The sequence below is a fragment of the Rhagoletis pomonella genome, unplaced genomic scaffold, assembly GCF_013731165.1.
Source record: "Rhagoletis pomonella isolate Grant_MI unplaced genomic scaffold, Rhpom_1.0 Rhpom_scaffold_00010, whole genome shotgun sequence".
In the NCBI taxonomy this organism is placed as follows: Eukaryota; Metazoa; Arthropoda; class Insecta; order Diptera; family Tephritidae; genus Rhagoletis; species Rhagoletis pomonella.
The window spans coordinates 16,304,312-16,318,455 of record NW_023458564.1 but is presented as its reverse complement, the minus strand read 5'-3'; the positions used below and the strand labels follow the sequence as shown (position 1 = coordinate 16,318,455).

General features: G+C 37.2%; 1 protein-coding gene across 1 annotated transcript in view; it reads right to left on the bottom strand.

The window, feature by feature from the left end:
* Window positions 1-694: 694 nt before the first annotated feature.
* The window catches only part of LOC118746092 (mediator of RNA polymerase II transcription subunit 13-like), a 74,527-nt gene continuing 61,077 nt past the window's right edge, over window positions 695-14,144 (bottom strand). The window contains exons 3-6 of the mRNA XM_036479855.1: window positions 2,652-2,745; window positions 2,502-2,585; window positions 1,801-2,261; window positions 695-1,721 (exon numbers count right to left, since the gene is read on the bottom strand). Of these exons, the coding sequence (XP_036335748.1) occupies window positions 862-1,721; window positions 1,801-2,261; window positions 2,502-2,585; window positions 2,652-2,745 (1,499 nt within the window). The 3' untranslated portion in view covers window positions 695-861. The remainder of the gene's footprint in view (window positions 1,722-1,800; window positions 2,262-2,501; window positions 2,586-2,651; window positions 2,746-14,144) is intronic.

Genomic DNA, 14,144 nt, shown 5'->3' with positions numbered 1-14,144 from the left:
TTGTTGGTGCTGCTGTTGTTTGTGGTGAGTATTGATGGAACTCGGACTGCTGCTGCTGCTGCATCCCGTAGTAAAGCCAGTGTGCATTTTGCCACCGAAAGCCATCATCATGTTGCTGTTGCTCAGACGCAAAGACGACGAAACTGGCCCGGAAACGCTAAATAAAGGGGTTGTCATTGACAAAGAAGTAGAAGCTGCAGGCTTTTTGCTGCTAGAAGTAAGTTTGAAAAATGAGAGTGTCGACGACGATGAGATTCTGAAAATTGGTGGCCCATGTCTCTTTACACTAATACAATTTTCTGTCAAGTTCCTCTAACAGATCTCAAACTTTTTTCATTTTCTAAATAGGACTAATTTTAACAACTGCTGAGGCAATTACATACGTATGTATGTAGAATATTCCATAACGACAGGGTAAACGTATTATATATGTGATATGTAATAAAACAGAAATGATTAATTCATTGTATTTAACAACTAAACTATTTATACTGTACTTTTTTAGTTCAACATTGAATAAGCAAATCTTTTTTTCCAGAGCCTCAAAAGATAAATATAGGATTCATGCAGGACACAGATTAATCTTGAAGTGTCAAGCAGTGTTACAATAAAAATAGAGAAAAATAATTAAGATGAAGGATATTTTTCTAGGTAAAAATTTTCTCTTTCAACAGTTGAGTTAAACATTTATTTAAAACTGCTTATCCTTCATAGTCCATACACCATAATATTTTTTCGTTTATGTATGAATCCTTCTTTGCGAATTTGTACAATTTATATGCACAATTTTGAACATTTACTTTTGCATACTCTTCGAGCCGCCAAATACAATATATATTTGTAGGTAATTTGTTAGAAAACTTACTTTGTGCATGTACAAGGCGCTTTTTCCATGGGGTCGACAAATCCCCAAAATTGCAGTTGCTGCATCCGCATTTTCATCTCCATCCCGTTAATATCCTTAACATCTTTAACGTCACTCGTATTTGTGTTGGAACTTTGCGTTTCAACAGAACTGCTGCTAGTGCCTCCGCTCCCCATACTGTTGTCGATGTTCCTATTATTACCACCACTAGTTGAATTACAATCATCGCCACCTACTGAACCACTACTCGTTGCAGTATTTCCGCCGGTCGTGGTGGTATGGGATGAAGATGATATGTTGTATCCAGCAGCTCCAGCTGCGGCACTTGTGCCCACTACCGAAGTGGCTACGCTGGCCGCATACGCCACATGCAAAGTGTTCGTTACACAATCCTGCCATACGCGCTCCGGCATTTCTGTAGCTGCCTGTGGTGAGGCATGAGTATTAGTTGTGCTGCCAATAAAACTACCTGGGGCGGTATCATAGAAGGGTTGCGTTCTTGCTGTCAGATCATGCAAACGTTGCTCAACCATTGCTAAACTGCTATTGCTGTCGCCTACACTATTGCTGTCATCGCAATGACTGCTCGACGTAGCAACAGTAGTTGTTATGGTGGTTACTGCGTGTAATGGTTGTTGTTGTTGCAAACCACCGGGGTTAAGCGATGTTGGCTTTCGACTACCGCCGCCAGCAAATTCATTGGAATTTGCAGCTGAAATGGCGGCCAATGCAGCAGCCTCCGCAGAAGACGTTGTACCCAATGAATCCTTTTGCGACGCAGCCGCTTCCATTTCCTCCATGTCATCCAAATCAGTGACTAGTACATACATTGAGGGATGATACATTTTATGTCCACCTAAAAATTACAGCAACCGTAAATGAAAAAGCACATTAAAAAGTTCAAAAACTAGTAAAAAGCTATGTAAAAATCTCACCTGACACAACTTCAACTACTGGTGGCACGTCGGAGTTCTCCTTATTGCACAATGGAAAGAACGACGCCCAATCTTCTAAAATCTTTTCGGCCATTGGATCCGTAGCTTTGAAACTATTACCAGTGAGCGTTGCCGCCATACCAAATGGCGCCAATATAACCCTTCGCGGCTTTGGCATGGAGGACGTATTTGGGGAATTTGAGTTGGTTACACCATCTCCATTACCACCATTGTTGGGATTATGTGGACTCACCACATCATCCGGCAAATTCGTTGCATTGCCATGTTCATGAGATTGCGTCAGTGTTTGCGAATTGGTAGCCGCAGCAAATGCAGCACCCGCTTCTGTTAAATGCTCCTTGGTTAAAGGACGCACCGCTGGGTGTTCTCTCAAATCAATTGATGCGCACACGGTATCCCCATGGACGAAGAACGTAAATGAAAATGAAAGGTGCTGCGAACTGAAGACAATTTTTTTTTTAATGAAAATATAATTAACATTTAAATCAAATACTATTAGTGGAAAATGTAACAAATTGAACGATGATCCACGTTGTGTCTCATAACTGGACCACAGAGAATTTGTTACCAATTTACTTTAGGATATCCATTAGGACTTATTGTTCTAAGATTGAGCCAAACAAAAAGCCAGAGGTATATAGCGGTTATCCAAAGATAAAATCTAGCTGTCTGTGACTTACCTTCTACCAAAGAGGCGATCGTTGGAAGTACACGGCTGAACGAACCACTTTCCAAAGCGTACAATATCCTTGGTCAATACGAACCTATGAAAATATTTTAATTTATAGTTTTGCCATTGCACGACTAATTTGATTTTGTATTGTGCTTACCGCTCCATTAAGTTGTGCAAAGCTTTGAAGAGAAGTGAGCGGCATTCGTAAGTTAGACCCCGCTCCCAGGTTCCATTCCATAGTGCTTGGTTAGCTGTAAATAAAAAAAATTTATACATCATTATTAACTTTTAAAGGCACATTTTTAATATACGGTGGATTCTCAAACAAATTTTATAATACAAGACTAGTTAATCAATTAAAGAGATCCTCTTGAAGACTTTGAAGAGTTTTGGAATGATTTGGATATGCATAAACCTGCGGTCAACTAATTAGCACCGAAATTCAAAATGATATTGTTTGCAACTTATGTTTATTTATTTTTAATAATTTGCTATAGCTGCCAGCTGAGCTGTTCCAGTATGCAGGCGAGGAGTTGATAAGGTGCATGCATCAACTATTATGCAGAATATGGTCAGGTGAACGCATGCCCGACGACTGGAATTTAAGTGTGCTCTGCCCAATCCACAAGAAAGGCGACCATTCGCGCCGACTACCGCGGGATCAGCCCTGTAAGTATAAGTAACAACGTCTTAGTTATTAAGCGTATTATGTGAAAGACTGAAGCCCACCGTCAACGAACTGGTTGGGCCTTATCATTGTGGCAAATCCACCATAGGCCAGGTATTCACAACACGCCAAATCTTGGAAAAGACAGCCGAGAAAAGGATCGACACTCACCTCACTTTAAAGCCGCTTTCGATAGCACTAAGGAGTTGCCTATACGCCGCGATGTCTGAATTTGGCATCCCCTCGAAACTGATACAGCTGTGTAAAATCACAGTGAGTGAATCGGAAAAGACCTTTCATATTATTTATTTAACCTGACGTTGAAGAAGATAAGAGGTGCAGAACTGAACCGCTCAGGAAACATTTTTTTCGAGAGCGTGCAATTGCGGGCGTACGCCTATGACATCGATATCATCGGTAACAAGAACCGCAAAGTATGTTCTGCCTTTTCCAAGTTGGATAAGGAAGTAAAGTAAGAATGGGTCTGGTGGTCAAGGAGGCCAAGGCGAAGTATCTCCTGTAATCAAACGAAAAAGTCAGCGCATTCGAGCCTTGGCACCCACGTAATTGTTGACATTTATAGTTTCGAGCAAGTGCAGAATTTCGTTTACTTGGGAACCCGCATTAAGACGGATAATAATGTCAGTATCGTAACTTGCCAACAAGTGCTACTTTGGACTTCGTAGGCAAGTGAGAAGTAAAGTCCTCTCTCGTCGTACAAAGATCACACTCTGATTAGTCACTCATCATGCCTGTGCTGGTGCATGGCGCAGAGGCATGGACAATGAAATCATCTGATGAAGCGGCTCTTGGAGTTTTCGAGAGAACGATTTTGCGAACGATTTACAGGCATTTACGCGCTGGCGATGGCGAAGACCGCAGACGATTTAAGGATGAGCTGTATGAGCTTTACCACGACATAGACATAGACATAGTGCCGCGAATTAAAATCCAGCGGCTCCGCTGGCTTGGCCATGTCGTTCGAATGGACTCTGACGCTCCAGCTCTGAAAGTATTCAACTCGTAACCCGTTGGTGGTAGCAGAGGAAGAGGGAGACCCCACTGAGATGGAAAACCAAGTGGAGGACTTGGCTTGGAAAGTTGGAAACAGTTAGCACAGAAGAGATACGACTGGCGTGCTTTGTTGAACTCGGCCAAAATCGCTTGGGCGGTTACAGCGCCAAATAAGAAGAATTTTCATTTAATATATAATTCACAATAAAAGAAAACTCACTTATATATGGAAGAAAATGCGCAACATCCTCCAAGAAAAAAAAATCTAAAAAAATCAACGGTAATTTTTAGCGACTTGAAACTTGTACTTTAGTATAATAACTAAAATCGAATGGGCTATAAAACTGCACACTCCAATTATAAAAATCGCAATTTTGATAAACATTTTTTTAAGTTTAATTAGTTTTTGTGAACTTTGTGCAAGCTTTGGAACTTTTATTTATGAGGTATCCCGTATAGATCGACCCATATTTTCAAAAATATTAACAATAAATAACAGTATAATTTCAATTGTGCTACTATTATTTTGAACGGCACTGCATGTAAGTTATATTTCAACATAATCGCCAAATTTTTTGATGATGGTGGTGAGGTCTGGGATCAATTTTTTGATGTCTGTCTCGAAAAAGACTCCCATCAGCTCCCTCGCCCACTTCTCCGACCCTCGTCCGTTGAAACACTTGTTCTACCAATGTGCACCTGCACAAACAAGAGTCCAGGAGTTGCTTCGGAGCACCGACCGTGTGAGATCTGGCATTGCCGTGCAGCAGGCAGACTCCCTTTGTTAGCATGACACCAAACTCCACCCCCCACACCGTTTACCTCATTAAAAATCTCTACTGGAATTTTTCCCTTCACAACGTGATAGCGGATATGCCTGCGCGGATTTCGCACTTGGCGGGAGATTGAACTGGCATTTTTCGCAATAGATGCTCTTGACAGTTTGTCGAAAAAAAAATATGCCCTACGGCCGTGAGAGCTCCAGTACACTTACTTTCTGGACGTTCCCCGTAGAACGTAAACATTGCGAGTATGCAAGAATGATAGAATACAAGATTGAGCATTCCCGGCTTATATTGTTTATAAAGAGAATTAATAAAAAAATTAAAAATACAGTAATTTTTGCGAAAGTATTTCAGTGCATTTAAAGCTTCTGCGGCGTTGTTTACTTTTACTTGAGAATTGTCAAACTCGGCGAAACCAAAGTAGCGGCTTGCGGAATGTGTCAGCTTTGTTCCGTACATCGTGCCGAATATATATACAAGGAGAGAGTTTAACGATTAGAGCGGGATAGCTGTGTTATATGTCAAAGCAATTAGGCACACCAACACACTATGGGTATTCATATAACCAGCTAAATGTCTTGTAAACGCGAAAACCTCGTAAATAAATCGTTTAAATGAATACCCCTATTATCTTTTTACTTCCCTTTTATAAGCTCCGGATGTAACTATGTAATATTGATGCGCCTAAAAGATGCAGCGATTTCTATTCTCAAGTTGCATACCTGATGACAGTACGAAGGAAAATTATAATAGCGAGTTTTAGTTTCTTAGGGCCGGTTACTCAATGTCTGGTTAACACTAATCTCCGTTTAAACATCATTACCGACGTGTTCGGCTCCATGCATATAACATGGAGTGGGTAACGTCGACAACGATGTTTTACCGGAGATTAGTGTTAACCAGACATGGAGTAACCGGCCCATAAACTATAATTTTATTTAGCTCAAGCTTGCGTGTGGTAGTGACTGCTTCTGCTGGTCGCACTGCTATTGACGATGCCAACCCAGCCAGCAAAAAATCCGAGTACCGATCCGAAAAAGGACAAAAAAAGTGGATGAAGTGCGGATTTTTGTCCGTATACTGATTCTATTTCCGGATACTTTGACGATCCGTTTTCCCACTAATGTGTGCGGCAGAAACGTATGTATGTACAAACAACAGTATGTGAAACGCATACGTTTTCGGCTGTTTTTTCTGAAACTTGTCTGATAGAATTTTTCGTTCAATACGCTTTCCTTCTGCACTTCACAGATACCTTTTCATGGCTCAAAAAAAAAAAATCAAATAAAATTAGGAAGCGCCCGGCTCCTGCTGGAAGCTAACAAACAGCGATACGCTCCTCTGCACTCTCAGCCACTGCCGACTAAGCATGCATGCTTTTAAATGTTTAGCTTGAGCAAATAAAATACAATTATTGCTTTCAAGTGACATAGCCTTTTTCGAACGTTTTCCGGATACGAAAATTGATGATAACTGTAGTTTTTTGTATGCGTTTTCGGATACGGAAAATTGAACTAAACTGCATTGTCGGCAAAATTTGCGTTTCTTTGCTGGCTGGGAATTAATAACTATAAGATGATGTTACTAATCGACGACGCTGTTAGTAATCACACGAAGCGGCAATGCCGAATGCACCGACGAAATACAAACATATGTATGTATGGATGTACAAATGTTTAGTATGTATATAGACATCTTAAAGCACATAATGCGCATAGCATGTTTCAATATCCAGAAAGCTGGAATGCGGTTACCTATTTTGAAGAAAAAATTATGAAAACCCTTAGAAAAGCTGAAAAGAATAAGTCTTGGTAAGTTAAACCCGTTTCTTGACCTTTACGGTCTCTCGGGTAGTATTAAAAAATAACTGACTGAATACACTAAGTAGATTCGCTAGCACAGTAACGTATGTATGTACGTGTGAGCTGAGCTTATTGCTTAAACTGCTACCGCCGAAATACTTAACGGTAGGACCGGTACTGAACAGCAAGAGCTTTATTAGGTTAAAGTCTCACATCTCTAAGCAGAGGCTTTCGAACTTCCTTATCGTTCAAAAAACAAAACGTGCGTATGTATATGCAGGCTTGTGCATATGTTTATCGTGCAGGTGCATATTAGATATAAACAAGAAAGAAACATAAACAAATACAAAAATGCCAATCGGAAAACCACATCAGGGCAAATAGCCATACAGTCGCGAGTAGTAGTACATACAAATAAATATGTACATCTGACTTGTTCACATGGGTTTGCGTGTAAACATTTACATACATATGTACCATGTATCTTCGAACATAGACAAGTTCTCTTCGAGCATGCTCAAAGAACGCAAAATCGACTTTTAAATACTACCACATTAACAAAATGGAAATGGAATTATCAAATCAACAACCAACTATGACGAATACCAGACAAAAACAGTCACCAAAATCCGAACAACATCAGAGAAGAGCAATCTAATTTACCTCTCGCTACAAGCCAAATGACGACATAAAACCTTGTTGCGAAGAAAAACCTATGCATGCACATATTTATGTACGCATGAGCATAGAGCAGAGAGTAAGCAATTTTACAGTAACGGCAATAATGTATAAATTAAACTAAGCGTGCTGTATTTATGTATGTAGGTAAACAAACTATAGTATAGTCTTAAAATGTACAAACATATAGGGAGTTCACAAGGTGCTGTATACTGCCGTACTGTTGGATGTCATAAACTTTAAACGGCTAAAACTATATTTAAGGAATTCGCAAGCTAACATAAAAGTTTTATTATGAAATTTCACACAATTAAAAAATAGTTGGTGGTGATTTCAAGTCCTCTAAACATTTACTTAGCCGTTAAAAACTTTACAACATACAACAATACGACAAGTACGACACCTTGTGAACCACCCAAAAGTACCTTAATTCGCAAAGGCCTTAGTCAGGAAGTTTTCTATTTTACAAAAGCAAAAAAAAAACACTACAAGTAATTTTTAAGCAAAAAATAAAACCAACTTCAATTCTCATATACAAATTAAAATTACCGTTAAGTTTTTCATGATCCAATGATCGGATCTAAGTGAAATAAAAATATAATAGAAATCGGGTAACGTCCCTGCAAACCAAAGTTCCCGAAATCTTAAGGAAATCGTTAGGAGTATCTCATTTCTGTAACGATTTTTTTACGAATTTTCAAAGAAAATTATTTGAAGTGGTTGACACGAACTCGTCAAGAAATTTCTGTACGAAAAATAAAGAAAATTCTGGAAAAATTTTGAAAGATATTCTTCACATAGCAGCATTATTTTCGTTGCTTCACAGATTTTCTTCCGAAATTTCGTAAAAGAATGTGCGTAATATATTTCATTTTAGAAAATGCGGCAAAAAATTTAATTAAATCTTAACGAATACTCTGAAAAAATGGTTTGCAGGGGTGTACCACCCACGATAACATACAAGCATACATACAAAAGAAATATTTCGACGAATTGATATCCTCCTCCTTTTTTTTTTAAGTCGGTTACAAAGTAAATCAAAAACTGCAGATAGGGCTTTTTAAAAATTTGTATAACTTCCTTGTTTTTGATACTAACTAAAAAGGCAAAGTAAAAGCAAATTACATGTATGCTGAGATTGAGATATTTTAGGGAAAACTTAGCGTCCTGAATTTGCACCTAATTCCTCAATAAAATTTGCCAGTGTTCCGCGCAATTTTATTTGACGGGTCAGCTAGCTAGCGTTAATTTACTACGTTAGCACGAGATACCCTACCTATTATTAGATTGTAATCCGACCCCCGGAGTTATTTCTTTACAATCTAAATATGAACCATATCTGTCAATAGATGCGGGGTTTTCAAATATCTCGACACACGCGCCACCTAGCGGATTAATTCACATTTCACATTGTCATCGGGTTCTTAGCTAAGTTTAAAGTTTCAAGTCTCTAGTCATCGGCAAGTTGGTAAAAATTTATTGCAAGAATTGATTACACACAGGTGAAACAAAATAACAGCTTGAAAAAAAACTCGAAAAACCAGCCAGGTTCGTTTGCGTGGTTCGAACTACTTGGAAAGACTTCTGCCGGTGCAAAAAGCCGTTAATGAATACCTCAGAATTGCGGCTTACCATGATAAAATCGATTAACCAATATAAAGGTGGCACAATTTTTCAATTGCAATTGATAAAAAAAAAAAACTATTTACATCTTCTCTATAAAAGATATATCACAACGGTGCGCAATTGCGGCTCCTCTCTTAGCAAAGTGTGGCTTCTTTTTAATTTCTCTTTGCTTAAAACATTTTGGCTCTTTTTACTTTTTAAAATACATATTTCTTTGTTGGACATTCTTTTTTTTCGTTTGTTGGCAGTGTTGTTAATTTTCTTCCATATAAAAAAATGTCGAACATACTTCGTATGGAAGAAAATGAGTGACACCGTAAAAAACTGCCAAAAATCGACGATATTTTGTAGACATATGAAACTCGCACTTTATTATACTAAAATTGCATGGGCTATAACAATGCATACGCAAAACTTTTCCCAAAATTCTTAAAAAAAAGTGTAAAATTTTGGCGAAAATTCGCTGAATTTTTATATTTTCACAAAGTTTTAAATGCGAATTTTTATGGTATTTGTTATAGAATGGACTATATTTTTATAAGAAAATATTTAAAAATAAATAGCTGTTGGCCTGCGAAATCTAATTTTTCCCCGTTCCAATAATTATGTCATTTTTTTTTTAATTTATAGGTTAGGGCTGCCAGACGTTCTGGATTTGTCCCGATTTAGACAAATTGTCCTGGAGTCCTGGCCCACCCTTAAACTGTACTGATTTTTTAATGAAGGTCAATGCAGACACTCCTCTAATTTTTAGCAGATTTTTGCTATGATAAAAGGTTAGGCCTTCTGTCAAAATCTTTTTTTTTTTTTTGAGGCGAATGCCGAAAAAGTGCAAGATCAGGTACACGACTGAGGGGTCATACATAAATACTACTCAGTAGATAATATCAGGAGCTAAAATCTTATCCAAAAGGCCTTTCTGAAAGTTATCCTTTCTCAGTCATTTTTTGTATGGAGCGGCACAAATTGAAAGGCTTCTGCTTTCGCTACTCAAAAAAAGAGTTTTCAGAAGGGCTTTTGTAGGACGCCGTTTGAAGAAGTTCTTTTAAAGTTTTTCTTAATTTATAAAAATCATACTTCTTTGAGGAATATACTTAACCCGGAGTGTATTTTTCTCTCTAGTAATTCAAACGTTTAGTTATTTTGTGTAGCTAGAATCAAAACACTGCGGTAGAGAATTGTGGCGTGATCGCAGTGGGGCTTGTGCTCGAGTTACAAGCTTGCTAACATCGCTTGGCTATGTAATATTCCAGTATTTATTCTTCAGAGAATCTCATTCCAAATAAATGAACCTCGACATTCCATCATCCCAATATGTGGAAAAGCCATATGTATGGAGTATGCGGTATTTTTTTGTAAATACTGTTTCCTTTTAATCTTTTGTGGATTTTTTAAAAGTACCAAAATTTTTATTTGAAAAGTTTATAATTTCGTTTTTCTTACAACATTGCCTGTTACAGTAAAGCACCTTGAATTCACCACAAACTCTATGTCAAATACATTTTGGAGTATATATTTTATATGCGGGTATGTCATACCCTGCCACATGTAACATTTTGTTACCTCTCTCCCGCCGGGTTAAGTATATTCGCGTATATTGTAAATAGGTAACACCTTTCTGTACCTAAATTATCTTCAGGTTATGCATATAAAAATCGGCAAAAATTATCATGAAGTGCATTATAGGATATGCGGAAATTCGCTAATAGTGGTTAGGAAAACATTCTAGACCACATTAAGTCACCGTCAAGATAAATTTGTTCGTTTATAATTAAAAATTCAGAACTTGAGCGTTTCATCATCATCAATCAATCAGTTCTACGGATTTTGCCACAAGCAATGTAGTTTATATTGCTTATAAATCAGAACCAAAGCAACTTAACTTATAGCGAATATATTGGCACCATATTCACTTGTATCTTCTTTTTTCATTTGGATGATAAGTGTCTTAGTCTATGGGTTCAGGATTATGGCAGTCGTAATCTAGGTATGTTAAATTAAAATACATCCCTGGTTCTTTTCTAGCACGTCGAGATTTATTACTTAAAAACCAATAGTATTAGTAATAATACTCATAAAGAGCCTAAGTAAATCAGAGCGACTTATTTCGAAGTTAACGCTAGTAATGTACGGCAAGAGAAATTTTCTCAAAAAATATTCGTGACGAAATTTTTTATTATCGTTTTGGTAGCGTGGTACCTATACATAGCCAAATCGCTAATTACTTTTTTAAGGGGAAACCACAGAGGCCCTTTGCTATTTTTGATTATGTACTTGGATGTGAAATAACACACTTCCTAAAAAATTTTAAGCAGATTTGCGCTCCAATGCAACGAACATACTTATTTTAAGCCATCTTACAAAATCTTTTATCAAGATAACAAATCCCCATACACAAATTTTGCCAATGATAAAACTTATACATACATATGTATCTGGCAAACAAAATGGCATATGGTAGGCAATAATTTCGGCCTGTGGAGACGCGTCGTTAGCTAATCTTTCAATGTTGTAATGGGTAATATATTATTGATTAGGGCTAAATGGCGCTTACACTGTTCAACTTTCACAGGAGATCAGTTGAATCAAATGCTTACATCATTTAACTGAAATTTGAACAATGTAAACGCCTATTAAATACAATGAATGTGTACGATTAGAAAATAATAATATTCTGAACGATTTTTTTTGAAACTTGAAAAGGAGGACAAGGAGAACGAAGGACAACATTTTTGAGGAGGACAAATGACGTTTGAGGACAATCCTCCTCAAAGGAGGACGGTTGGTCAGCTTACTTTTACTCCCCTTCCGTCCAAAATAAGGCCTAATACTAAAAAATCGAATAGACTCGGAACTGATGACTAGGACGGCCATTCATTCGACCAACCCTATACAGTTTTTATATTTGTTTTGTCTTTTTTTATACAAAGCCCAAGAAAAAATATACCTGAAAGACTTGCTAAAGACTAAATAAGGATTAAAATTTAAAAGCTAATTAACACAACTACGGTAAAATCTTTGGAAAATTAACAATTTTTTCGCAAAATCTATAAAGTACCCTTTTATTTCTTAAAAAAAACCTGGGTAACAGTTATTCGTCGCCACCCTGTACATATGTATATCGTTTCGGATTTCTCACAACACATACAAATGATATTTGTGCACACTGAACTTACACAACTTTCTTCTCTTTTTTAACCGACTTCACAAAAATGAGGAAGGTTATCAATTCGTCGCAATAATTTTTTATTATTCTTTTTATGTATGTTACCGCATAACTTCATAACCGATTTCTATAATTCTATTTTTTTTAAGGAAAGGTGTTACCTCACAGGTGGTCCCAACCCAATTTGGTTGAAATCTGATCATTGGATCATGAAGAGATTAACGATAATCTTAAATTTGTATATAGAATTGAAGTCGGTTTTGCTTTTTGCTTAAAAATTACTTGTTTTAATATAAGTAGTTATTGAGCTTTGTGCCACGATTATGTTTGTTAAGAAAAATGGGGAAAAGCAACAAAGTCTAAGCGGTAGACCAAGTTCCAGTACTCTTCCATGAACACATCCAGAGATATGCAATATGAAAAATTCGATGTGTATGGGAAGGGCCACGCCTCCTTTTCCGATAACCACAATTTATCTCTATGAGTATGCGATTGCTTTCATATATCTCCATACCATGGTCGAGACCTCTTCCATGAACATTTTCCGGGATATGTAGTAAGAAAAATTCGGTTTGTATGGAAGGTGCCACGCCCCTTTTTCCAATAACCGCAATTTTTCTCCACGCACCCTGTACCTAGCGGTATAAAATATACTTTACATCCGATTATCATACCTACCATATATACATATAAAATTTCATAAAGATCGGTCGAGCCGTTTAGGAGGAGTTCGATCACTAACACCATGACACGAGATTTTTATATATTAGCACGATGCGAGAAGCATAGAAAAAATTTCCATGAAAAAAAATAATATTTTTTCTCGGATTCACAACTATCCTCTCTTTTAAGTTGGAACCAACAATACACACCCACAAAATTTCATTGACATCGGTTAAGCGGTTTCAGAGATTAGCGTAAACGAACACAGTGACACGGGAATTTTATATATTAAGATTTTGAGCATGCGTTATATGGAGGAAAATGCGCAACACCCTCGAAGGGGAAGTATGTATATATAATCTTCTACTCAAATTTGGAATGTTGATGAGACAGGAGTATATATTGTACAAAGTAATTAATCGGCAAATTGAATGCACGTCATCAGCATAAAGAAGATATCTCCTAACAGTTGTTCCACCACTCTTTATTTTGCAAAATAAAAACATTGGCCGCTTTTAATGAACAATCTCCTCCTGTATTAGCTATTTCTGGTCGCATACATATGTATTCCAATACTTTGCATGTGGTTTGATCGTTTTAGTATTCTTCATCATTTGTGGCTTATTTTAAATGGCCTTACGCAAAATATTGGAGTTCTGTATAAAGCTCCCATATTAGTCCGCACGAAATGCAAGCTTTAGGAAGACGTTTGTAGGTCCTCTAAAAACACATTACAATGATGTTTTGACCGAGAATAAAGCCGGAAAATAACACATTTTGATGTTTTAGAACTATTTTCAAAAGATCACCTTAAAGTTCAAACAGCATAAGTAGCAATTAATGTGTTCAAATGCAGTGCTATTAAGCCATTTGATAAAAACATATTCAAGAAAACAGATTTTTTGACTCAAAACTAGGAAAGTCAGATAGATACACAATCAAACGCCCGTTACGCTAGCTGACCCACTTCTCCAAAAACCGCTAAAAATTACTTAGGAATTAGGTACTATTTAGGTGTTATTTAGGGACTCCAAAATTAATTTAAGTGCTCACTCGGCCAGCGTGACGTCACGCCAGCTGAGTCACCCACTAAATTTCGTCGAACTCTGATAAATATTATTCAGGAATTAGGTGTTATTAAGGGCAACCAAAATTAATTTCGATGCACACTCGGTTTCCGAGAAATTTTATTAAAATTTATAAAATAAATTTCGAATAAGTTAGTGGAGTCATGAATTTTCAAGTTGTA